The sequence below is a fragment of the Antrostomus carolinensis genome, unplaced genomic scaffold (genome assembly GCF_000700745.2).
Source record: "Antrostomus carolinensis isolate BGI_N321 unplaced genomic scaffold, ASM70074v2 scaffold15163, whole genome shotgun sequence".
Lineage (NCBI taxonomy): Eukaryota > Metazoa > Chordata > Aves > Caprimulgiformes > Caprimulgidae > Antrostomus > Antrostomus carolinensis.
Window position 1 is genome coordinate 2443 of NW_010303374.1, and position 26357 is coordinate 28799.

The window sequence follows — 26357 nt, forward strand, 5'->3', positions numbered from 1 at the left end:
GTTTGGAGGGATACTGCATGAGAGAAGGGAAATAAGAGAAAAAAGTAGCTACATTGTTGTGTCATTTTCATTGTACCTTGTACCTGATACCTTATTAATTTGTTTTCTTCTTCCTCTCTCCTTCCTCCAGCACTTTCACTACCAGCCTCCTGAAAAGTTACACATGCTGTGCTCTGATCCTCAGCTGGTATCAGTCTCTTTTGCTGACTTATGGATTCTGAACTTCTTCCACACCAAACTTTTCCCACTATTTTTTCCTCAATTGTATAAGACAAGTCCATAGGCTTCTATTGAGTTATTCCAATCTACATGAGCCTAGAATTTGACCAGTAATACCCACATAAGTATGAAAACAGAAATTTCTGTCTTTAAGGTTAATTTGAGTAGCTATCACCTAAATGTCTGTCTTTTAACATTAATATGGATAACAGTCAGAGAAACATCAGTATGCTAACAGTCTAACCAGTACCATTTCTTCAGACTGGTTTATCTACCCTTTCAGATACTTACATTCGCCATCAGTGTCTAGACTTTAATAAATATAAATTAAAGTATGAAAATTTAACTCACTGTTAATTTTGTTCACTTGGAGGTAGAAGTTTTCAAGGTTCTCACTGACTGTTGGAATGCTCTTCAGCTGATTGAAGGAGAGATCCAACTCAACAAGTGATGTGATATTGAAGACATTGCCTGGTATTCCAGAATCTGTTAATTTATTGTGGGATAAACGTAAATATTGCAGGGCTTTAAAACCTTGGAAGTACTCATCAGGAACATTGGAGATCTGGTTATTATCAAAATACAGCATAAGTAAGGAGTGAGGCAGTCCTGTTGGTAGTTTTGTAAGTCGATTGAAGCTTAAGTCAAGATACAAAAGCGAATTCAGGCCCTTAAAAGCCCCTGAAATAGAATCTGCTTTCAGCTGGTTGTTCTGGAGGTGAATGACAGTCAGATTCACTAGCCCCTCAAGTGCACCGGGATTGACTTTTGTGATCTTGTTATGACTTAATTGCAGGTCATCCAGAGTTTTTGGGAGTGGTCCAACAGCTTCAGTCAAATTGTTGTAGTTAATGTGAAGTTTCTTCAGATTCTTTAATTTAGAGAAGACTCTTCCCTTAATTTTTGAATTTTCCAAATGGTTATGATCTAGGATCAGCCACTGTAGGTCTGTTACATTATCAAATGTGTTCTCTTCAATGCCCTCAATCATATTATTTCGAAGATAGAGGTATTTTATTCCACTTGGTACAATTGGAATAGTTTTCAGTTTAAGATTGTCACAATACATGGCAGTAGGATAGCTTAAGGGACAATTGCATTCCGGAGCACAGACTGCTGAGGATGGCCCAAAAGGATCATAACCGTAATCATCTGCAGGACCATAGTCATACTGGCAAAAAATGCCACTAATCAATAACAGAAAGACAGGTATGGAGTTTAAAGTCATTTTTGCAGTGTGTCTTGTCCCTGTAGGGTAAAGGGGAATAGAAAAGTTATAACTTTATTTTTTTCTCTCTTTCAGTAATATTTTACATTTTACCACTTAAAGATTGTAAAAAAAATAATTAATTTGGACTTCCTGTTTAAAGCTATTAATTAAGGAAAAAAAAAAATTGTTAGTATTGCATTGTTACCACTATAAACTTCTAGTCCCTGTCTTGTCATAATCTGCCTTTGTAATGCAAAATTACTGGCCATTCTGCTGTTGTAAGTCTTCCTGCATTCATTTTTTCATTCACTAAGTCACAAGAAGGATGATAAAGTCCAAGTTTCTTAAACTTGACCCAGAAGAGTTTTCAGTTTTGATGAAGACTATGTTTAGAGGCAGTTCCAGCATTTAAATTCTATTAAGCCTTCCTAATATACTGGATTGCGTCATATCTAAATAACATGTGTCAATTTGGCTTAAGTTTGGAAGAGCCTGGGAAGTTACCAACTGAGTGTAATGATCTGCCTCTATAGTGTGTTGTTACGTTGCCTGTAGCTTCAAATATTTCCTTCTCATGGATCATGTACAGTAAAACATTATCCACTAAGTTTCATATTCACCTAAAGAACAAACTAATAGAAATACATAGCATATTCTCCTGGATATGTCAAACAACCAGCACTGCATATGTGTGCATGAGTATACTCTGTCTAATATGGATCTACAATGGATCTGAAATGACTGAAGTTCAGACAGTGCAAATGTTCTTGCAAATTCTATTTATAAAAATAAATGTGTTGATTACATTGTATGGCCATTCTAAATCAATAGAACAATAAATCACTGACTTCACATAGTTGATCTTCCAGTTCACATACAGCAAGAGGACGTTTAGTGTCCTTGGGCATGTTTTGCTGTGATCCAGTAGAAGTGGTCTCACTTTACTTTTTAAGGGTATATCTTTCTTGTCAGATACTTCATAAGATGTTCATCTGTGAAGATTCATTTCTTGTTTTTATTTCTTACTACCTAGACAGAGGTTTTGTTGGAGAAGTGGGTTCAACATCACTGAAGTCAATGAGCTTATTTTGATTTTCAGCAGTAAAAGACAAGGCTCGGTGTACTCAATTACTGTTCAGAGAGTGAGATGATTAAGAAAATCCTTAGAACCTTCTTGTTCTCAAGTAATTTCAGAAAGTAGGTGAAGCCTGTAAACAGACCACCAGACATTGATCTCAGATCTGGAAAATCTTCCAGCAGGGTAAATTAGTCCTGCTGTTGGCATTGTTTAGTGTAACACAGGGTACCAAATGTTAAAATGCACAGGCATTTCTAGAAAGTCTTCCTTAATTGTAAATTTCCTTGCTTTTATTGACTTGATAAAAGCTACATCACATTCTTGACAGCTAGTCATCTCAACTAAAATACCTTTAGGCAGGGCCTATTAATCTCATGCAATACAGCACAAAGATTTTTTTAAAAAATATTTTCATGTTATCTCTAGTCAATCACCCAAAAGGTCCTTTTGCTATATATTAAGCTGCTGTCTCCTGAATAAGGAGGACGATTGCATATCTTTTCCATAGTGTTGGTCCCATCACATTTACCTAATTAAAAACCGTAGAACAGAGCAATCATTGGAATATGAGTTATCAGTGTGATTTCCTCTGTCTGTTCATCATTGCTGCATAAGAATATGCAACTCAACCTTCAGTCCCCTGCTGGTACAAATAAGTACAGCTCCTCTGAAATCACAGGCACTACAGTGTCACTACAGTGACACAATTCAACTCAAAATCTGGTCCTATTTAGGTACTAAACATTAAGGATGGAGGACTAACTGCTTCTGTGTTCAAAGTATAAGACAGAGTGTAATGAACTCCTTGGACTACTCTCTGGTATTACAGTGAAATTTTTACACATCTGCATAATTTTATATTTTTACTGATAAAGTAGTATAAATATCCTATTTTAAATTCAAAAGCTATTGTTCTTCTAGTTTCAAATTATATTTGTAATGCTAAGTTTTATTATTGTTATCAGAGGCTGAAAGTTCTTTTAATTAGTATACAATGTCTAACTGCTCTGTAGAACACTGGAAATAATTTAAAAAGGTAGCTAGCAAGTGTTTTGAATTAGTTTATTAACATTTTAAAATGTAGGTGACAATTCTGTAGTGCAAGGGCATAGGAGCATGTGTGTGACATAAAATAGCACAGTAAAGTATGTATGTAGTGTAATTAACTTGTTTTATTAACGGATTTCTTGTTCACATATCTGTTTCTCTGTCAGAGTGTAAAAGGTAAATAGATGGTGTACACATGCTTGTTTGTTACACTGAACTGTACGAATCCAAAAGATAAATTCAGAATACATTCTCAGACATTTATCTGATAGCATACGCATGATTGAACTAATTGCTTGTGTTTGTTCTAACCACTTACATTGCAAAATACCTGTGAAAATATATGTGAAGTTGCTCAGGCAATTTACCAAAGCATACTAAATGGTAAATCTACGATTTTGGAAAAAAGTTTACTATAGTAGAGTAGACAAAGTATTCAAACTATTTTGGAGCTAGTCGATGCTACCTTAATTCTAAAGTTGGTGGGAAACAAAATAAATATATGTTTATAATTCAGCCTTAAACTAAGTATTTCTGAATTCTGCAGCATAACATCTTACACAGTTTGCAAAAGATTTAATTTTTAAAAGTTTCAACAGTATATTTAAAATGTGCTTCAAAATTAGCTAAATATTCCAAAACATATATAATTTCCCTCTCATTGTTTATTAGATTAATTATTTAAATATCAGGATACCTTGTCATTTTGTAAAATGAAGCAAAATGTTTTAACAAATGGAGTCTGTGGAGGTCTTACTAATAGATTATGAATGAATAAGTAAGCTGTGAGTAGTCTTACAAATTTCTTTCTACTGTACATGAACTCTTCTTTTGAAGTAGAACAAAACAGACTGTAAAAAAGTGCAACACTTGTACAAAATATGTGAGGGTTATTTTAAGGAAACTGAGAAAGAAAATCCACTAAGCAACCGTTGATTTGTGTTCAATTTACAAATTGGCAAACTTATCCTGACATGTTTTCATATCCCCATTACAGCTACATTTAAATAGCTGAACATTACAGTTAAAACATGCAGCAGCACTTACCTTTCTGCCTTGAAGCTTCTTTCCTTAATTCCCAGAGCAGATGCAATAAGGGACTGTATCGACCAATATATGCTGTAAACAGTGTCAGGAGGTAAAAGTCTGCCAGATCCTCTGTGTTACAAGAGAAAAAAAAAAAAAAAAAGCAAAAAAAAAGCACTAGTCACGCTGTTCTCTGAAGCTGCTATGTCATCATGGTGATCTTGTGGTGTGGCATGTAAAAAAATGCAGCTCTCTAATGAAGTGCAGGTGGATACCATATTCTGTACGAGGACAACTGTTATTCCTGTGGGATGAGACAAACCTGAGAAAGTTTAGACCACTAGCCATAGCCTTATACAAGGATTTTTTGTATTTTAGAGGGAAAACATTCTAGATTATAAAATAAATTGCAAACAGACTTTTGTTTGCCAACTTATTTCATACTGCTAGACATGAGCTAACAAATAGTGCTCAGACCTCAATGATGCTGTTCTTCTTCAGCCAAGTGACTCATTCATTTTTCTGCCTTTTTCTTTAACTATCTTATGTCCACAGTAAAATATCCTTAATAAAAGTTTTAGCTTGAGGATCCGAACCAAGGATTCAGGATTATCTTTTAATTATAACTTTTTCTACAACATTAAATACCAAGTTCAAAGTTTCTTCTGCAAAGCATGGGAAATTACTTGGTCTGGAGATTTACTTTGGTGATTGAATGCATGTTTGTTTAATAAAAACACATCCCAGGAATGGGTTTTCGGCAGTTACTGTAAACTCACTTTATACATTTGTTCATTTTTGCACTTACAGCTTTCTCCTGCTTTTCAGAATCTGGAACTACTCAGCTTTATGTTGTCTGTTTCTTATTCCATGGATGTAGTTCAAGAATGCATCTTAAGGCTCAGATGAGATATTATTTTCACAAGGCAATGCCAAAAAATAATGCACTAAGACAGTAACCATTTAAAGTGGCTCTTTAAGCCTTCTCTTATCTCTAAATGGTGGATGTTTTCCCTTTTTATGGGATGCAAGCTCTTTCTTGTAAAGCTGGACTGGGACAAATGTGAAATGTGATACAGAAAGCATGCATAAGCCATTTTAAAGTGTCTGGTGCATTTAATTATATTTAACTGTAATTGTTTTGTGTACAGATCAAGTTTTTTGCCTGTTACCAATTGGCTATCTTTATCAAAAGCCATGATACAGGTTGTGGGTGGGCTGGCAAACCCTAGCAGCTTCCTGAAGAAAAGGAGCCTGGATGTGGGCTTCCCCTAAAATCTGCGGGTAATGGATCTGGGCCTCCATGTCAGTGCAGGTTAATGGGAGCAGGGAAAGGCCTGTCATAATTCAGTGATGTTCACTGAGAACAGAAAAGACATGTGTGCTTCTGCAATAACACAATTAGTATATAAATTTGCTCAAGAAATAGTGCCAGCTGCCAGCGCAGCCCATAGGGAGTGAATGTTACTCTTTTGATGTTCTGACTTCATACCTATCCCCCTGACGTGGGAGAAACACTTTAAGAAACATGCTGATCACAGCCCATAACAACATTACTACCTGAATGATGCAAATAAGTGAATGTGAAGCAGAGGGATTACGATAGTGAATTAAGCTAAGTAGATGGAGAAGTGTGCATGGTATCAGAACTATAAATGTAGAAGTGGACAGAGCTGTTGTTATTCTGTGTGTGAACAGAGACCAGATGGAGTTTCTCATCCACAGAATGATATTTATTTAAAAATTACTTCATTAGTTTCAGTTGACAAAGGAAAATCTAAACTGTTGCATTGACTGCAAATGGGCCAACAAGAGAAGCATTCAGCAAAAGATCAATTGGAAAAAAATAAATTTTTAATATAGAAAGAGTTGCCTTAAAAGGCAATACTGAGGTTTGCTCTGTGGAAGAAGGCAGAGCAAGCTGAGCAATGGAACATAGTTTTTGTAAAGAGAATTTTAAAATTCACAGGAAAGACATTAGTTGTGTTTTCTGTAATTAAAGATGTGTTTTGAAGGACAGGAACAATATTATAATAAATTAAAATATATTTTGATTTTTCAGTAATAGATGCAGTCTTACATTTGCAGTACAAATAGAATTGTACATGGGTTACAAATACAGGATAATGCAGGCTTAATATTTTTTTCGCAATTTTATTTGTGCACCAGTTGTTTATTACACTGATTTCTGTAAGTCCAGCATATATATTTTTTATCATTCTATTAATATAAATACAAAGCATGCATATCTTTATAACTTGTAGAAAAATCTTATTAAAAAAACCGTGATGATATTTTACAACTAGCATATGGTAAAATCTTCAGTCATGTATAGCTCAGCTGAAACTTTTTCATTCATAGAGTTCCTGTCTTGTTGACTGTATCAGATTAGCTATATAAATTGCACAGTCAAGTTGAAGAATCACATGCCTTCCAAGGATAAGATATAAACTAATATATTTTCCCTTTAATAAGATTTTTGCCATCGCTCCATGTTGTTTTTTAATACTATCCCTTCAACATAATTTTATATGCTTTCCTAATATTACTGTTCTCACTCACGAAGCACTCACCTCATAAACCTCTTTTTGGGGGAGCTGGTAGGGACTAATGCTCAGCAAATGAAAGTATGGCTTCTTCTGCAGCAAAGGATGGGAAAGTAGATGCATAATTTTTCCTTTCTGACCTTATTTTGTGTTTTGGGGGTTTTTCTTTTTGTAGCTCTCTGAAGTCACTAAATGACAAGTGAACATAATCTAGCTAATTTCCAAGGAATACACAAAATAATGTGTAAATACATCTATGACATCTATGTGGAAAATCAGTTATGAATATAACTGGGGGCCTACAGGAAGGCTGGGGACAGACTTTTTTCAAGGCCACATAGCGATAGAACATGGGGCAATAGCTATAAACTGGAAGAGGGTAGATTTAGATTAGATATGAGGAAGAATTATTTACTGTGAGGGTGGTCAGACACTGGAACAGGTTGCCCAAAGAAGCTGTGGATGCCCCCTCCCTGGAAGTGTTCAAGGTCAGGTTGGATGAGGCTTTGAGCATATTTTTTTTTATTTTTTACTTTACAGCAACTGTGCTCCTAATTAAGCCATCTCAGTTTGTTTTCCCTCAAAATAGTTTTCTTCTTATTCCTTATTTATTCACTTTTCTTTGATGGGAAGTGTGATCAAAATCTATTCTCATCTTCGTTTATGACGTTTTCTTTGTCATGTGGTACATGAACAGAAATATTCTTTGTGTTTGATTCAAAGCTCCTTTCTTGTCAATTCATATCTTCATGGCTGGAGATGGCCAAGAAGTCTGGTAGGTTGTAGTGAAAGAATCTGAAACCAGAGCTCACCGCAAGCGTATAACTTTGCGGTAGGTGTGATCTCACCTTCAAATATTGTCAAGTTACAGTGCGACTATATTCTCTCTTCACTCATTATTGATATCCTTTCTGCCATTTCTCTCCTGTAAAACTACCTTCTTTATAACTTCTATGCACTTCCGCATAAGTGGTAACTCCTCCCAGTCTGTTTGCTTTTAATCCCCTTTTTCCCAAAAGACTCAAGTTACTAAAACCTAATAAATATCTAAATCAACTGCTTCCTTTTAGTCTTAAACCTGTGTACACATCTGGTACACAAATATGTACCCCAAGAACCAAGAGATTTGGATGCCCAAAATTAAGGGTAGGATATCTGAGTCATAGGAACATATAGCCCCAGAAAAATTGCTTGTGGAACTTTTCACATTGTCACATAAAATGAGCAGTGAGTTTTCACACTGGTCATTCATAATTTAAAACAAATACTACTCTCAAGATGAAATGAAGGCTAGTTCATTTTAATTGGCTACCTGCAGCAGAAGGTAAAGAAATCTCCATTAAGGGAAAGGCCACTTCATGGGCACTATACAGCAAGCCACTTAATTATAAAGAGGTAGGGTAGTGTTTATGCATTATGTTTTCTGTATCTCTAAGTAGTGAATATATAGCCTGTTAGTTTAAATATAGTGAATAAACAAAAATATGATATTGATGTAAATCTTCAGTAATAATTAGTTAAATATTTTTGTGAAGTCCTGCAGCATTTTGAAAATATTCCTTCAGGCTGACTCATATCAAATGAGTTCCACTAAAAACAATTCATTTCCAGATTCTGAAGGCTGTAGGTGCTTATTATTTTTTCATCTGAAAACTTCCATTCCTCCAAATTGAAATTTTATTTGTTCAGCCTCTGCACTGCACTTACATGTTAAACAGAAAGTGTTAGAGCACATTCTATAAGCATTACAAAATTTGTGGTGATCCAAATCCTTTTTTTCCTTTTCTCCTAAAAAGGAAATAACAGCTTTGGAAATTTACAAAAACGGTAATAGTGGTACAACTTATTAGCAGACCGCAACAGATATTTTAGTAGAGCATGAATCTTTGTTTTTGTCATTCTGAAAAATTGCTCACTGTTTTGCTTCAAACTTGACAGTGTCTATGTTCTAGTACTGTTAGCCTGCTCTTCATTAGTTTTCAGACTGGTTTTCTACTAAAATGCATTTAATTTTATTCAAGTTGTCAATGGTCTTTGAGCTGATTCAAAGATTGAGTTAACCTTTTTTAATGATAAGAACTGCACGGGTGAAGGGAAGATGCTAATTTTAAAGCAGATTTATATATATATATATATACACTGTGCTTCGGGTTACAGCATTTAAAATTTGTTGATGTATGTAAAAAAGGTCAGGTGGCCATGGAAAGTGAATCAATTCAAATAACTCCTAATGCAAAGAATGCAAAAGGATCTCAAGGAGTTGGTGAATGTTGTTGAATTTTTACAGGTAAAAATTACAGGAGCAGCTCTATTTTAAACAGTACAGAGTTTATAGGAAAAGAAAGAAATAGACTCGGCAAAGTTGGCTAGCTCACTGCTTATTGTTTCTATATACTAATGCTGTATCAACACAGAACTCCTTTGAAAATCATTAGGTGCTAAACTTCTTCCCCTAGTCTAAGCATTAACAATGTTTGTCTACTTTCAGATCACTACTGTCTAAGATAAGAAGGGATGTTGCATCATCTACCCCAACATGCTGTATAACACAAACCATTAAACCATCCTGTTGCTACTTTATTGAGTTTAACAAAAAACCTTTGCCTATTTATGCTCCAGACAACATAACCATGATCTCAGACGTGAAATGTTTGTGAGTTTTCTAGTTTCGTGCAAAAATACATTGATTTTTTTTCTCAGGCTGGCTTCAGGATTTGGCAGGTTATGACAGGCCTTCAGCACTTTCCTGTCTATGGGCAGAGGGTTGCATCTTGGGGTAGCAGCTGACATAATTCAGACTGACAATTGAGTCTGGCTTATTTGTCACAGTTTTAATACTTGTGCCTGCTAACGTGTATTGCAGGCAGCACCAAAAAGTAGAGGGCTGGTTCCCAGACTGGCAGGAAGGAGGGTCTGCTCAGTTAGCACAGACCCAGGATATCCCCGCTCAGTACCTTAGTCATCTCCTGTTTCTCCTTGAACCACAAACACCAGGAAACTTTAGGCTTACGAATGCAACATGGTTGCCAGCTGGTACAGGAACATGAGCTTCCATCTCGCAGTGCGTACGGTGACGTCTTGGGGAGTTGGCTGCTTCTCCAGATATTCTATGATTCTCTGATTCTATGTAGAAAGCAGCATTCTGGTGTTCAGCCACATACCCCTTAGCTTTGAACATCATGTCCAGACAACCAGGACATAGCATTTGGTCTTCTGCCAGCTGCTGAAGCCCTCTATTGGAACATATCCACTTGCTGATAAATGGTCTTGGTCATGAAGATCACAGAATCACAGAATGTTAGGGATTGGAAGGGACCTCGAGGGATCATCTAGTGCAACCCTCCTGCCAGAGCAAGATCACCTACAGTAGGTCACACAGGAAGGCATCCAGGTGAGGTTTGAATGTCTCCAGAGAAGGAGACCACAACCTTTCTGGGCAGCTTATTCCAGTGGCCTGTCACTCTCACAGTGAAAAAGTTTTCCTTATGTTTACATGGAACTTCCTATGCTCCAGCTTGTACCCGTTGTTTTATGTTCTCATAAAAGGCTATCAGGTTGGTTAAACATGACTTCCCCTTGGTAAAACCATGTTGACTGCCCCTAATGACCCTCTTATCTCTGATATGCCTAGAGATTGCACTGAGGATAAATTGTTCCATCACCTTTCCAGGGATGGAGATAAGGCTGACAGGTCTACAGTTACCTGGGTCCTCCTTCTTGCCCTTTTTGAAGACTGAAGTGACATTTGCTTTCTTCCAGTCCTCAGGCACCCCTCCTGTTCCCCATGACTTATCAAAGATGATGGAGAGCGTCTTAGCAATGATTTCAGCCAGCTCCCTCAGCACCTGCAGGTGCACTCCATCATTGCTTAATTGATCCCTAACCCAGTCCTCATCCACCAAGGCAAACTCTTCCTTTATCCCGACTTCCTCTGGGGCCTCAGGAGTCCAGGGCTCCTGAGGACAATCTCCAGTAGTGTAGAAAGAGACAAAAAGGGCATTCAGTAACTCAGCCTTTGTATCCTCTGTCACCAGAGCACCCACCCCATTCCGCAGTGGGCCTGCATTGCCTCTAGTGTTAGTTTTGTCTGAAATGTGTTTGAAGAAGCCCTTTTTGTTGTCCTTGACCTCTCTCGCAAGGCTTAATTCCCTTAGCTTTCCTAGTTGCCTCCCTACATCCTCTGACAACAGTCTTATATTCCTCCCAAGTGACCAGCCTCTCCTTCCATGATCTGTAGACCATCTTCTTCCACTTGAGTTTGCCCAGCAGTTCCCTGTTTAATCATGCAGTCTTCTGGCTCCCTTTCTTGATTTCCTACCCATTGGGCTGCTCTGATCTTGAGCTTGGAAGAAGTGCTCCTTGAATGTTAACCAACTATCTTGGGCCCCTTTACCATCTGGCACTCTGTCCCATGGGATTTCCCTGAGTAATTGCTTGAAAAGGCCAAAGTTGGCCCTGCTGAAGTCCAGGGTTGTGATCCCACTTGGTATTTTGTTTCTACTGCACAAGATCCTGAACTCCACCATCTCATGGTCACTGCAGCCAAGGCTGCCCCCAACCTTCACTGCTTCAACCACACACTTGTTATTAGTGAGTGTGAGATCCAGCAGTGCTCCTCTCCTAGTTGGGTCATCTATCATCTGCATCAAGAAGTTATGATCAATGCACTGGTGGAACCTCCAGAACTGTGAATGGCTGGCTGTGTAGGCATTCCAACTAATATCTGGGTAGTTAAAATCCCCCATGAGAACCTGGGCCTCTAATTGGGAGGCTGCTGCCAGCTGTCTGTAGAAGGCCTCATCAACTTCCTCATCCTGATCAGATGGCCTGTAACAGACACCCACAACAGTATCACCCATGCCAGCCTGCCCCTTGATTCGTAGCCACAAACTCTCAACTCGCTCTTCATCTGCTCCTGGACAGAACTCAGTACATTCTAATTGTTCTCTCATGTAAAGAACAACTGCACCACCTCCCTTTGTTGCCTGACTTTCCTGAGAAGGACATGGCCACCCATGACCACATTCCAGTCATGTGAGTTGTCCCACCATGTCTGTAATTGCCACCAGATCATAACCCCTTGACCACACACAGATTTCTAACTCCTCCTGTTTGTTCCCTGTGCTGCATGTGTTGTTGTACAGGCATTTCAGGGAGCGAGCGGGTCACGCTGATTCCACCCTAGAGGGGTGGGAGGCCTCCTGTCCTTCATCAACACTAGAACACTGCCCCACTGGTGCAAACCCAGCTACAACCCCATCCCCCTTCAAATCTAGTATAAAGCTCTATTAATGAGCCCTGCTAATTCTTGTCCTAGAACCCTTTTCCCCTTGGAAGTTAAGCCTTTTCCATGTATTACCTTCAGTCCTGGTGTCTTATAAAACCAGCCATGATCAAAGAATCCAAAGCCCTGCCTGTCGCACCAGTCTCGGAGGCAAGTATTTATGGACTGGATCCGTCTATTCTGTCCCATGTCATTGCCTGCAACTGGAAGGAGGGAAGAGAAAATAATTTGTGCCCCAGACCCTTTCATCAACCACCCCAAGGCCTTGAAGTCTCTCTTCATTTCCCTCAGACTATGGGATGCTGCTTCCTCCCCACCTTTCTGGAATATCAGTAGTGTATAATAGTCTGACAACCACACCAAGTTGGGGAGTTTCCTAGTGATATCCCTGATTTAGGCATCAGGAAGACTACAGACTTCTCTATAATGAGGGCCAACCTGACATATTGGGCCCTCTGTACCTTTGAGGAGCGAGTCTCCAACAATTACAACTCTTCTCTTCTTCCTTGTGGAAGAGGTTTCTGGAATATCAGTAGTGTATAATAGTCTGACAACCACACCAAGTTGGGGAGTTTCCTAGTGATATCCCTGATTTAGGCATCAGGAAGACTACAGACTTCTCTATAATGAGGGCCAACCTGACATATTGGGCCCTCTGTACCTTTGAGGAGCGAGTCTCCAACAATTACAACTCTTCTCTTCTTCCTTGTGGAAGAGGTTTTTATGTGGCTGTAAGGCCTATCTGACCATGATGAGACCTCTGGTATAGGTTGATTATCATCCACATTCCCATTAGACTGGCCATCTTCCAGCAGAGCCTCATATCTATTTCTCAGAGGCATCTGGGGAAATGAGGTGGACACAGCCATGAACTTACCTCCACTCATCTCTTTCATTTCAGCTTTTGTCTTCCCCCTGACAGGGGTAGGATACAGGGGCCCCTTGATCCTGGGTGCTATCTGTCAGATCCTCCCACTTCTGTTGGAGGGAAGACAGAGCCTGGTTCCACCAGTCTATTTCCATTTCATCATCCCTAATACTCCTAAGCCTTTCTACTTCATCAAGTAGCCTTTCAACCTCATCTTGTAGCTGTGCCACTCAGCTGAGCAGATCATCTACCTGTTCACTCTGCATACAGCTGTACTCATAGCTGCCCCCTGCTATCAGTGAGAGGCTGTGGCATTCCCTGCAGCCTGTGACCTACACAACCATGTCCTTCCCTGTGAGCTCTGTCTGGGTTCCCACATCTGTTTTGATTGGAGTCAGAAGCATGGTCTTCATCTGTCTGGTGGAGACCATTTTCCACCAATCAAGCTGGTCTTGCCTTCTTCTCACCCTCCTACGAGAACTGGTTGCAGACTGCCCTTGACAAGCACTGTTTGGGTGTTCAAGTACGCTGCGCTCCCAGGAAATCTCCCACAGCCACCATGGTTACACCAGGTTTAAATCTCCTGCGGTTGCTCCAAACACATTCTCCTGCTGTGCTTGATTGGCTGGGTGAGCTTCCATGTCTTTGTATCGGTTCTAAGTGGCTGCACGGGGTGCCCAGATTTTGGGAACCCCCTTGAACAGCAGGATCTTATGCCGAACCCCTGGGCTCACCTTGATTGTCGCTGTCACCGCTGCTGGTCGCCGCAGCGACAGGACTGTTTGGGAGCCACTTAATGTGAATTTTCATTAAAGTGCTGCTCGTTGTTATTTATAAAATGAAACACCTTAGAAAAATCTACTGCTATTACAGAAGACCCTGTTGTCCACCAAGTTTACAACCCCACGAGCAAGTAAAGGCTTGCTAGATAATACCTATGATATCATTAGTTATCTATTAGTATCTATTCTGACATTAGTTGTCACTTAATTAATTACCATATGAATGCTGAATTAGATTTTTACATTAATTTTCCCGGGACTAATAACATGTTAATAGCCTTTAAGTATAGTATCTATCTATTTGTAGTCCATGAACATCAACAAAGCACTGGTGTTCGGTATTCCCAGGCTCATGAAGATGAACTGCAAATGAACCAAGGATTTCTTACATGGCTTCCTAATACATTAAGTGCAAATTATTATGACAACCCATTTAAAACTATTTATCATTAGCAAATTTTTTTTTTTTGCTTTAGAAACAACATGATAGTCCTCATATGATAAAAGTACAACAATCCGATGAAAGTACATCAGTTCACTCCAAATGCAGCTAAAAAATATTTACGTCTTTTTTTTTTTTTTTTTTTTACATATTCAATTTCTACCCATTGTCTTGTGTCTGTTTAGTTGTCGTTCTAGAACAGTACTAGAATTTATTTTTCTCATAATAAACTTCAACTTCTTCCAACTATCTTCAGCCATGCTATCTGTGGATCTGGCGGACCTTATAGCAGCCCTCCAGTACCTGAGGGTGCCTATGAGAAAGCTGGGGAAGAACTGTTCACAAGGGCAGGAAGCAATAGGGCGAGGGGTAATGGTTTTAAACTAGAAATGGGTAGGTTTAGGTTGGATATTAGGAAAAAGTTCTTCAATATGAGGGTGGTGGATCATTGTAACAGGTTTCCCAGAGAGGTGGTAGGAGCCCCATTCCTGGAGATATTCAAGGTCAGGCTTGATGGGGCTCTGAGCACCCTGCTCTAGTAAAGATGTCCCTGCTCACTGCAGGGGGGTTGGATTAGATGAGCTTTTAAGGTCCCTTCCAACCCAAACCATTCTATGATTCTATGATCTTCAGTGCCACTCAGTTTTATTTTCGCCTTATTACCAATATGTATAGACATATTATTATATATACTTTGTATTTCCTCATTCTTCATGTCTCATACTTTTTATTTATTTTCACTTCTAATTGCATTTCACTTTTTTACTGAAACAAGAAAGCTTATGGCTAAAATTCTCCATTTTTGGTTGTAAAATCAGGGAAGAAAAGGTATTTGAGGACAATCCCTTAAATACTTTTAAAGTATGAGTATTCTTATTTTTCTTCTAATTTTTTCCTCCCAGACAAATTTGCTCACCCTTTTCCTGTTTGGAGACATTGAGCTCCTCTGAAATACTGGTTGGAAATATGCTTTTGACCATATTAAATGGTCAGCTTTGGCAACCACCAGATTCCTATCCAGTGATTAACATGTCTTTATTCAACATAAGGAAGTCCAGAGTAGGTTTACCTCATGTTGTATACAATGCCTTTTGTCTTAGGAATTGTGTAGTGTTGAGAAACTATACTAATGTTTTATTATGGGATGCATGGCACTGCTAGCAACATCTCACAAAATAAAATTTCCCATTAGAAAACTTATATGTTTCATACTCCATCTTATATCTCATTAAAATTACCTCCACTTCTCTGTAAGATGCAGATCACCTTTTTTACAGATGGTCTCATATTCTATATCTCACACCTTGGTCTCGAGACACAGCAAGCACAAGGGTCTACATGTGTGCTATGAGTCCAAGCATTCCTCATGGTCAATGGGGAGCTAGTAAATAGAGTTATGGAGCCTAGGGAGCGATTCAACTCTCTAACACAGACACCATAACAGCATTCAGTTACCTAAATGTAGGCAGCTAGTATCATTTGATATGCTCTAATATATCCAGCTCATCTCTATAGTTTATGACAAAGGACTTAAGACCTGTCCCCTTTTCAAGAGGCAGCTGATGACAAAGCACAGTAATCCACAATGCCTAATAAAAAGGCATCTGCATTTAGGCAATTGCCTGTCGTCAAGGGGCTTCATTCAGCTGGTGATGCAAAGGCATCTACTGCTGTCTGACCATGCCCTGGGTTGTTCAGCACATCCAAGTGGGGCTGGCTGCTACAACTCATGATCTTAAGGAGATCTGTCCTGTCCTGAAGTAGTGGCAGGAGGACAGGAACATCTAAGCAATCTAGAATGACATTAGACATTTCTCTTTCGGTGCCTAAATTGGTATTCTTGGAGCTCCAGTCCAGAAGATAGCCAGTCTCCTAATTAAGGTAATATCCTCACTTCCTGTAAACTGTCTGAACAGTTTTTTCTCCAAAAATTTTCTGTAGACTGCTCTTAGCTGAATATTCAGCACAATGTCTGCAAAGAAATGTCAGAGCCAAGCAAAATGAGATGTACAAGCCTGGAGACAGTCACGATGTGTTCCTCTACAGGTATTTTCCATTTTCTTAGCACCCCTAAAATACATAACAACAAAAAAGCCAAAATAGGGAATTTTCTGAAAGGTCAAATACAAATTTAGAAGATACTCCTCTGCTTCCATTAGATCAGCATCTGAGTCCTCACTGAAGAGTTTTGTTTTGTTTTAGTCAAGCAAAGTTTTTCAATAGATTTAATATATAATTTTATAAGTTAAAGACATTGTAAAGGACAGAAACATTTTAAGAGCTTTTGCATCACCATGTTTCATAGGCTTATTTTGAATTGACACAAGAGTGCTTAAGTTCTAATTTGCTGTCCATCCAACGCAAGAAGGGACAAGCTGTACCAACATTTCCCTCTTCCTGTGTTGGTTAAGGGGAATACATCACTTTCCAAGTATTCTTGTTCACCTCCCATAGATCTTAGACTTCTAACTGCTTACCCTGACTCTTTTTTCTTTACCTCTTTGTATTTTTTGGACTTCAGTAAGCACTTAGCAATTGTATTTGGATAATTATGTATTTGTATGTTTCTACACATGTATGTTTGTTTACTAAATGGCAAACAGATTTGGACCAGAAATTGAAATCAACACTATTCCTTTAGCTTCCTAGTAGTTGGGGTTTTTTTCTTAATATTTAAAATAACTTTTGCTTATACAGGTATGTTATGCTACAAAACAGAATAGCATTTTCAAAGATGTTGCCTCTTTTTGGAATAACTATATGAAGATAACCTAGAGGGAATTTCTTTCCTTCTCTCTCCAAATGCTGCGTTGTAATTTCTTTTAGGTATGGAAAGTAAAACATTGCAATCAGAGATTGTAACTCCTCCAAACTATCAGTCAGATCAGAACTCTGTTATAATCTGTTCAAAGATATTAAAAGGCAGAGATAAACGTCACCATGAAGGGCTGAAGAAAGCATTACAACTGACTGAGAGGAAAAAAATAGGAAAAAAAATAGGAAAGCCTTCAGATAGCAAGCAGGTAACAGAATTGCCAGTACTTGAGTAGATCAATGCAAAATATTAATGTCATCACACTTAAAATTATTGTAGATAAGCAAATGGATGACTTACCTCCTCTTTAGGCTCTATGTACATTAGTAAACCACATATTGTCCCTTCACTGGCAGGTCATTTTCTAATAGTATTAATTTATTAAAATTAGATTTTCCATTATTCTAGACTGAACTGAACAATTTGTAGCTATGGTGTGGGATTTACCACTTTCAACAGAGAGTTTAAAGACCCTGTTTCGTGGCATAAGAGAGCCTTACAGTAGAGATGGGGCTAAGTCAGGCTAGTTGGTCCAGAGTTGAAAAATTGCATGATTTCACTTAATAATACAAGTTCAGCTTTAGACTCTGGAATATAACTTGGGCATTAAAAATAAAATAGACATTCAGATCCTACATTCTGCTGACCCTAGCTGATCCACAATTTGAATTTTATCAAATTATAATTTCATTGTTTTCACCATCTTATCAAAATTTATGTATGTTTTCATGTGTGTGTGTGTGTGTGTGTGTGTGTGTGTGTGTGCGTGTGCATCTCACTCTTCCTTTATACTGAGGTTTGGAAGAAGACACATGGATTATTTTTAATTTTCAAAAGAGAAACAAATATGTTCCAGAATTAAGTTCTGATTCCAAGCTTTAGCAGAGTAATAATTTATAAATGGAAAAATTGGTTTCACATAGAACTGCTGACACAGACTTAGCTACAGCAGTACCAGTGAGCAACACTATAATTTAGGTCATGTTCCTATTCCATAGATAACTTTGATAATATAGGCAGCCAGCTGTGGTATAGCAAAATCCATTGCTCCTATTCCAATCTCATGAAAGCAGAATGAGACCTTCTTGTTTCCAGATCTAAGAATCACACATTTGTAATAACTTTGTTCATGAACAGAAGGGTTTTACACTGCACTTTATCAGTTAAATGTTTGCATCTATTATGGAACTTTTAGCATAACAATAATTGAATAATCTAGAGAATACCTAGTGTCAAAAAACAATATAACAAGACAATCACATTAGAAAAATCCACACCTTCTGCAGAAGAGTTTTAGTGAGGCTTTCCTGCTTTTCTCCTACTCTACTGAATTTTACTCTTCCCCCTTTCTGGGACTTAGTAAGAGGATTTTTTGACACATGCAAATATTGTCAAATGAGCAAGGCTGGATCTGAGTACATGTGAGAAATTTATGTTGTCTCAGACTGGTGACTTTTCTAGGGAACCCACTTGAGGGTCATTCTTTCAAGCAAGTGGGGAATAGATGTGCAGGTGATAGGCCACAACATTTTGACTCAAAGCATGGTGAAGGAAAGAAGGTGTTTGCTTTACCAATGAGCATGATATCCTTCTCCTGAAAGCAAACACTAATGATTTGTCACATATTCATGTGTCAAAACATTTTCAGGAGTGTGCCTTCCAAGGTCTTGGAAAACTGTTTGGGCTCCCAGTCCTCTCAGGAGATGTTGAACACTTTAGTCCATGCCTATGCGCCTCTCAACATAGAAAAATTCATCTTGTCTATGTCTGGACTGCCTGTTAATCTTGTAGCTGAGAGTGTCCTCAGGGAAGAATTCATTTATTTCATGCTTTTCAAGCCTGCAACAAGGTTGTTGCAGTGACTGGAGAGTTCTGCAAGCTCTATATGTGACAACACACCACATTTCAGACCCTGAGCACACCAGCAGGCTCTGATTGCCCTGACCAGCCTCATCCATGTTCTCCAGCCATACTACCTCTATCCACTGGCCCAGCAACTGTATTTAAGCTCAACCCCCCAGCCCTAGCTGTGTTGTGGGTATGCTATGCCTGGTTTTTACCTGCTATTATCTTATAGACTTGATAGGTGAGCTTGACCTTGGACCTGCCTCCTCAGTGGACATCTGTCACTGGATGGTTGGCCAGCCCTGGTTACAGTCCCCAAACCATCTCTGCTCTTCTTCATTAGGGGCTGTGGGACTGTACATCTTGCTCATGAGGTTGCTGCCCTGCCTTGTATAACCACAGGCTCCCAGACTGCCTTCCTTTGCACAACTACCCTCTCTCGCTGAAACCCAACAATAAGTTCTGGGAAAGGACAAAGACTTGAGCTTTAATGTAGCCTCTGGGGCAAGGAGTACTAGAAGTCTGGGTAGGCAGAGGCTCTGGAAGAGTATGGTCATGGCAGCAAGAGCCTCCTTGTATACTCAGGGCCCTGGCACTGCATATGGGATCACAGGATGGTTTGAATTGGAAGGGATCTTTAAAAATAATCTAGTCCAATCTCCCTGTCATGAACAGGGGCATCTTTCACTAGACCAGGTTGCTCAAAGCCCCATCCAATACGGTCTTGAATTCTTCCAGTGGTGGGGCATCCATGACTTCTCTGGGCAACCTCTTCTTGTGTCTTACCATAATTAACATCAAGAATGTCTTCCTTATATCCAGCCTAAATATACCCTCTTTCAGTTTAAAACCATTGCCTCTTGTTCTGTCACTACAGGCCCTGGCAAAAAGCCCCTCTCCATCTTTTTCATAAGCCTCCTTTATCTATTGAAAGGCTGCAATAGGATGTTCCCAGAACCTTCTCTTCCCCAGGCTGAACAACCCCAATTCTTTCAACCTTTCTTCTTAGGAGGTGTTCCATCCCTCTGACCATTCTCGTGGTTCTCCTTGAACCTGTTCTAGCAGATCTATATCTTTCTTGTTCTGGGGACTCTAGAACTGGACGTATAGCTCCAGGTGGGGATCTCACAAAAGCTGAGTAGAGGGGGAGAATCACCCCATTTGACCTGCTGGCCAGGCTTCTTCTGATGCGGCCCCGGGTGTGATTTGCTTTCTGGGTTGCAAGCACACATTGCTGTCTCATATCCAATTTTTAATCCACCAGTATCCCAAAGTCGTCCTCTGCAGGGCTGATCTCAAACCCTTCATCGCCTAGACTGTACTGATTGTCTCAACCTTCATGAGATTCACATATGTTAATGTACTACCACACATGCTGTCGTATCAGCCCAGAAGCTGTCCTTGATGTAGCCAGTGGCTAGATGACTTCTGCAGGGCAGAGCTTTGGTAAATGGGGCATGTTTTCTCCAGTTCCTATTCCTGCTCTCTTTTTCAGCACTGCAGAGTAATCTAAAATCATTGTTCAGTTGTATTTTTCCACAGTGTGAGCACACTCCTGCTGTCTAAAATGTAGGGAACAAAACAATCCTATGGGTCAGAATTCTGACAAGGAAGTTCAAAGGAAATATTACCATTTCACAGTAGTTTAGTCCTTTGACAGAAGTAAGGAGCCTAACAACTTTTCCCATAACAATCCAATTATCTGCATGCATTGAACAGAAATTCACACAGACTTCTCTATCTCCCTGTAACCTACACATGCAGTGGCTCCTACTATATATAAAAAATGATTGGCATGTCTTTAAAGAACTTGGTGCTGGAAATGAGCAGTAATAGATAGAAGAGAAAAAAATACCTAAAAGGTTAATCTTTTTGTTTAATTTTGGTGATGGCATCATGAAATATTAAATTGCCTTAGGTTTAGGATCTCTCTATTGCTCTCTGTTAGCCAACACTTCAAAGACAGTTCTTTGTTTCAAGACTTCATTGCAACATATCCACTTTCTCCTTCCACATTAGAATAATATGTATGGACAAACCTCTGAAGGATTATTCTCAGAAGTGAATAAGCCTTTTGAAACATTTCAGTTGTCTAGATTTTCTAACACAGCCAAGCAATATTAAGAATTATTCTGTCTTTCATGTAAAGATTATTTTATACATTTTTAAATTCCTTTTTTTTCCTGCATTCCAATTTGGTTTATTCTTTATAATTTTTTGATTCCCGCAAGGATTCAATACCTTGAAATTAAAAGATGAAAGGATTCACCAGCAAAATACTACATGATTAGCTTAATTGGTTCTGAGTTTTCCCATTGAAAAGGCTTTCTAACATACATTTAGTAGTAGACACATGGTCTCTATTTTCCACATCTTTAGATCAGGATTTGAACACTTTTTAGAAGTTACTGCGTGGAGAAGCACTAGCTTAATTCATCTCAATTAAATTCTTCATCTGGAAGCAATAATGTTACATGCACAAACTTGAAGTTTGCAAAAATAATAGCAAAATCCTTCAGACTTTTTTGTTCAAATATAATGTGTAGTTTAATATATTAGTTGAAGAATAATAAAAGATGTAAGTATGGTTTATTATAAATTATATATTTCAGTGTTGTTGAGCTGATAACATAAAGAGCTAGGAAAAAAAACAACAAAAAACTGGAATTTTGCTTGATTTCATGTTAGATTTGAAAATAGAATGTTTTGTAAATTGTAATGGTTTATACAAAATAAAGCAGTACATATTCTACTGTCCATTCTAACAAATGCTAGGGGTAATAAAAACTACTGATTAATATTTGTGCATATAAGCAAAATATCATGTCATTTATCACCAGAAATCATAATTTGCAATTATTTGTCTTCTTTCCATCTGGATGTGAGACAAAGACAGGACCTGGGACAATTCTTTGGAAGATTTTTTTTATTTTTTTTTTTAATGGAGGTGGTTTAGACAGGGTTTTTTTTTTTTTTAAACTGTGTTTTGAATTTACACAGTGGATGGCATGTTTTGTTTAATTTCCCTTCAAAACTGAGTGCCCATCTGCAGCTTTCAGTTCCATTGGAACTATTCATGTGCGTAAATGTTTGCAGATGCAAGGCCTACAATGTTTGTTATTTTCCATTAACTTCTTCACTGTGCTTCTTGCTGCAGCCGTACATGTGGACTCAGGAACATGACCATTACTGCTTCTTATCACACTGCAGATTCTCTGTTGTTTTTTTTTTAATTAGTTCCCTTTATTTCTTTACTTTTAAAATATTATGTTATAATCTAAAAGAGGTGTGTGTATATATATATATATTTTAAAAAATTACAATTTTTCATAGTTTAGTTCATTCTTTCTCACACAGATTTAAGTCCCAGTTTAAGCAGGCAGTAACAGAGTATTAACATTCTTCTAGTCTGCTGACCATCACACCCACATAGAGGTAATCTCCAAAACTTTGAAGTGGCATAACGTACACACTGAATAAGAGAACAGCCTGACAAAGCAGTTCTGAAGAAACCGCATCTTTCTATCTCAGAAAGGAACGTGTGGAGTTTAACAGGCAGGATAAGCAGCCCTCCGTAGTGTCTGCATCCAGATGATCCTCAGGCATTTATGGAACGCTAACAGCCCTAAACTTCCAGAACAGGAAGCATGGCACAAGACCAAAGGCTGGTTTATGTCACTTTAAATGTATCCATTGATGAGTCTAGCTGTTTGAGTGTTTGTGTTGAGTTTAATTCAAACACTAAAACAGTTTTTGTGCCTTTTCAGGAGGCACACAGATACTTCGTCCTATTGCAGCTGGAGCTACTGGAGCATTGTTAGAGTAACATTTTATGCTAAAATTTGTCGATTATTTTTAGTTTCACTATTTCCATTTGCAGTCAATGCACTTAATATTTAACATCTCGCAGCTCGTGTTTCCCATTCAGTGCTGTGCAAACTTGTTACTAATATGATCCTTAATTTCTTTTTCTTTTTATTAAATAAACTACTTCCAACTAAACTAACACTGACTAAAGCCCTTTGGTGGTTTAAAATCTGGAATGGGAAAAAGCCCAACCACCTAGCAATGGCTTGGTAACCACTGTGGAAAACAAGGTCACTTCTTTCGAAAACAGAGATGTAGGCCAGTCCCTGTAGCAAAACTGACTTCAGAGCAGTGTGTACATTCAGAGAGGATGAGCAAAAACACATCTGTGTGCAAAGCACAAATATGATTGTGGATGGAGAAGAGAAGAGAAGAGAAAAGAAGAGAAGAGAAGAGAAGAGAAGAGAAGAGAAGAGAAGAGAAGAGAAGAGAAGAGAAGAGAAGAGAAGAGAAGAGAAGAGAAGAGAAGAGAAGAGAAGAGAAGAGAAGAGAAGAGAAGAGAAGAGAAGAGAAGAGAAGAGAAGAGAAGAGAAGAGAAGAGAAGAGAAGAGAAGAGAAGAGAAGAGAAGAGAAGAGAAGAGAAGAGAAGAGAAGAGAAGAGAAGAGAAGAGAAGAGAAGAGAAGAGAAGAGAAGAGAAGAGAAGAGAAGAGAAGAGAAGAGAAGAGAAGAGAAGAGAAGAGAAGAGAAGAGAAGAGAAGAGAAGAGAAGAGAAGAGAAGAGAAGAGAAGAGAAGAGAAGAGAAGAGAAGAGAAGAGAAGAGAAGAGAAGAAGCATACTTTAATAAAACCTCATAAACATCTTTCCTCCTGGTTTTCACAATTAGTAAACAGTAATTTTGTTACTGTGTCTCAGTGACACTAGGTGGCACTTCAGAGTAGTGGTGGGATCAGAAAGTCTTTTGTAGTATTTTCTATTTGTTCTGCATAGGATATTGTAGAGGCATAAAATTTATACTAACATCGAAAAAAAGCAATTTATCAGCTTTCTTCTAGTTTGTATATATGACTCTGAAGTAAATAATACTGTCTGTTTGAAAGAAGTAGCAAACATAAACAGAAGGGGACTATAACAAAGTGGTTCACTGATAGGTCAAAAATCCAGGTTATGGGCCAAAGCACTGGTCTAGAGGATTTGAGAAGCAGTTTGAGGAGAGAACTGAAAAAAAATCTATAGGCTTGGAAATCAGAGCAATATGTTTTTGACAGAGATTTAAGAGATGACCCTTTCCTGGAAAAGAAATTAGATTTGATGTCATGTATACATCACAAATCAAGTATATGACAATTATCCATAACCTGGTGCACTTTAGGAGAAACCAGTCAGCTTCCTTCTGGCCTTAAAAGACAAGAGTATATTAAGGGATTAATTGATTTGTAGTCAACTTTTTAAAAATAACATTATTTAACAATATATGGGTTGGGTAACAAAAAATGTACACATACTTTTGGAAAGCCTAGACCTGATGGGTGTCATTAATTAAAAACAGAAAAAAAGAAAGTGGGAAGGATATGACAAAAGCAAAAGAATAAGTTTACAGTATTGCCATCAAACTGCAGTAAAAACTTAAAGAAGTATCGCTTCTTCAAGACATCATTTTCATTTCCAACTTATTTAGTCAATTCAATAAGGAACAGAAAGGACTATTTTCTTTAGTTAAAAAACTCTTACAGGGATTTTAATTAACACTTTAGTGTTAATTTTTTTTAATTATTTTTTTAATTATTTTTTTAATTTTAATTAACACTTTAGTGTTAATTAAATGACATGTTAATTCATGACTAGGGAAAAAATGATACATTTAGATATCAAAAAGTAGCAGAATATATTGGTCATAATTCTGAAAAGCTCTTCAAATAAGAAAAAAGGAAGACCAAACATATACTCAGGCATGTTCCTGAGTAGTGTGATGAATCATAGGCATTATTAATTTAAGGTGGAAGAAAATACATTGTTGTCTCTAATTTTATTATTCTATCTTCATTATCAAAAAAAGATAGAATTTTAAAATTATTATTAGAAAAATTGTTTTAAAAGCAAAGGGAAGCAAGTGCTATTATTTTAGTTTGGATAATTTTATAGTTTATGATTGGTGGAAGAAATAAGAAACGTCTGTATGTCAGTTAAATACTTGCAGCTGAGGATCTGTCATGACACCTTTTTATTCTCAGATCTCTTGTTTCCACCAGCTTGAATTTTCAGATTACTGGGGTATGTTTTGTATCAGGCTCCCTAGAAGAGTCTATTCTGACACCCTAGGGATGGTCACATCCTTACCTACAGTGACCCCTTGGTGGCCCAGGGGTGCGGGAAGGGATAAAATGCCTTAGACTGCACCAGGAAACAAGGTTTTATTCTTTTATGTGTTTGAGTCTTACAGGTTATTTTGTGACTGTTCACCATCTTGATACTTTATGGAGAGATTGGAGACACACTGTAGGGCCTAAAGGCTTTCTAGGCTTTCTACTTTAACACTTATTTCTTTCCACACAACCATTTATAATTTCTTTGGGTCTTCATATATCTGTCTTTCTTTCTTTACTTTTTTTTGTTTGTTTGTTTTGTGGAGTTGATTTTGATTTTGTTTTGTTTTTAAAGTAGAAAAGCCATCTGGTCTATATTTATATGAAAAGCAGTTTTAAAAGTATTTGGCTTCCCACTGCTTTGAAGTCTTTGTAGGTGTTGTGTGTGGATGGGGTCCTATCAGTCATATGTAGGTATGGCTGCACAATTTATGGAAAACCAACTGTGTGTTTACCTTTTGAATTTGTCATGATCTTCCTGAAGCCTTAAGTTACAGGATTTGCTTATTCTGTTTTATTGCACAGGACTGGGAATCAGGGAAGTCTTGTTATATTTGTAGCCCAGGGTTGTTAGCAGGGAGTATGTATTTTATGAGGAATAGCTTGTGCTTTAGCACAGAGGGCAGCCAGCTTGGTAACGGGACATGCCATAGGTATTACAGAGAAGGATCAGGCTCAGACATTTTCTTCTGGACCTAAAGTTGCTTCTGGTTTGAAAGAAAAGCCTTAGCATGGAGAGGTTTTAAAGCCATGGAGGGAGAAATAAGAAGTTTGTGTACATGTTTATATGAAGTTTTATATAATAATAAATTTTTATTATTTATTTTATAAATCTCTTCCTGTAAATTGTATCTATATCTGATATTTTGAACTATGCACATGCAAACCCTGTGGAGCTGCTCAAGCTAAGATAATGCCTTTTTTCTCTATTGAAATACCAGTGCTTAGTTTTCTGCAAGAAGTCTCTCTCTAAATAATAGCAGATATCCAATCAAGAACTAAAAGGGAAAAAACTAACTGCTGATTT

General features: G+C 38.0%; 1 protein-coding gene across 1 annotated transcript; it reads right to left on the reverse strand.

Annotated features, from left to right (window-relative positions):
- Positions 1-570: 570 nt before the first annotated feature.
- Positions 571-4900, reverse strand: LUM (lumican; the record flags this gene model as incomplete). The annotated part of the gene is made up of 2 exons (XM_010164076.1): positions 4602-4900; positions 571-1467 (listed from the first exon to the last, which is right to left on the reverse strand). A coding segment is annotated over exon 2 (877 nt), but the record flags the coding sequence as incomplete, so codon positions are not given.
- Between the last annotated feature and the right edge of the window lie 21457 nt (positions 4901-26357).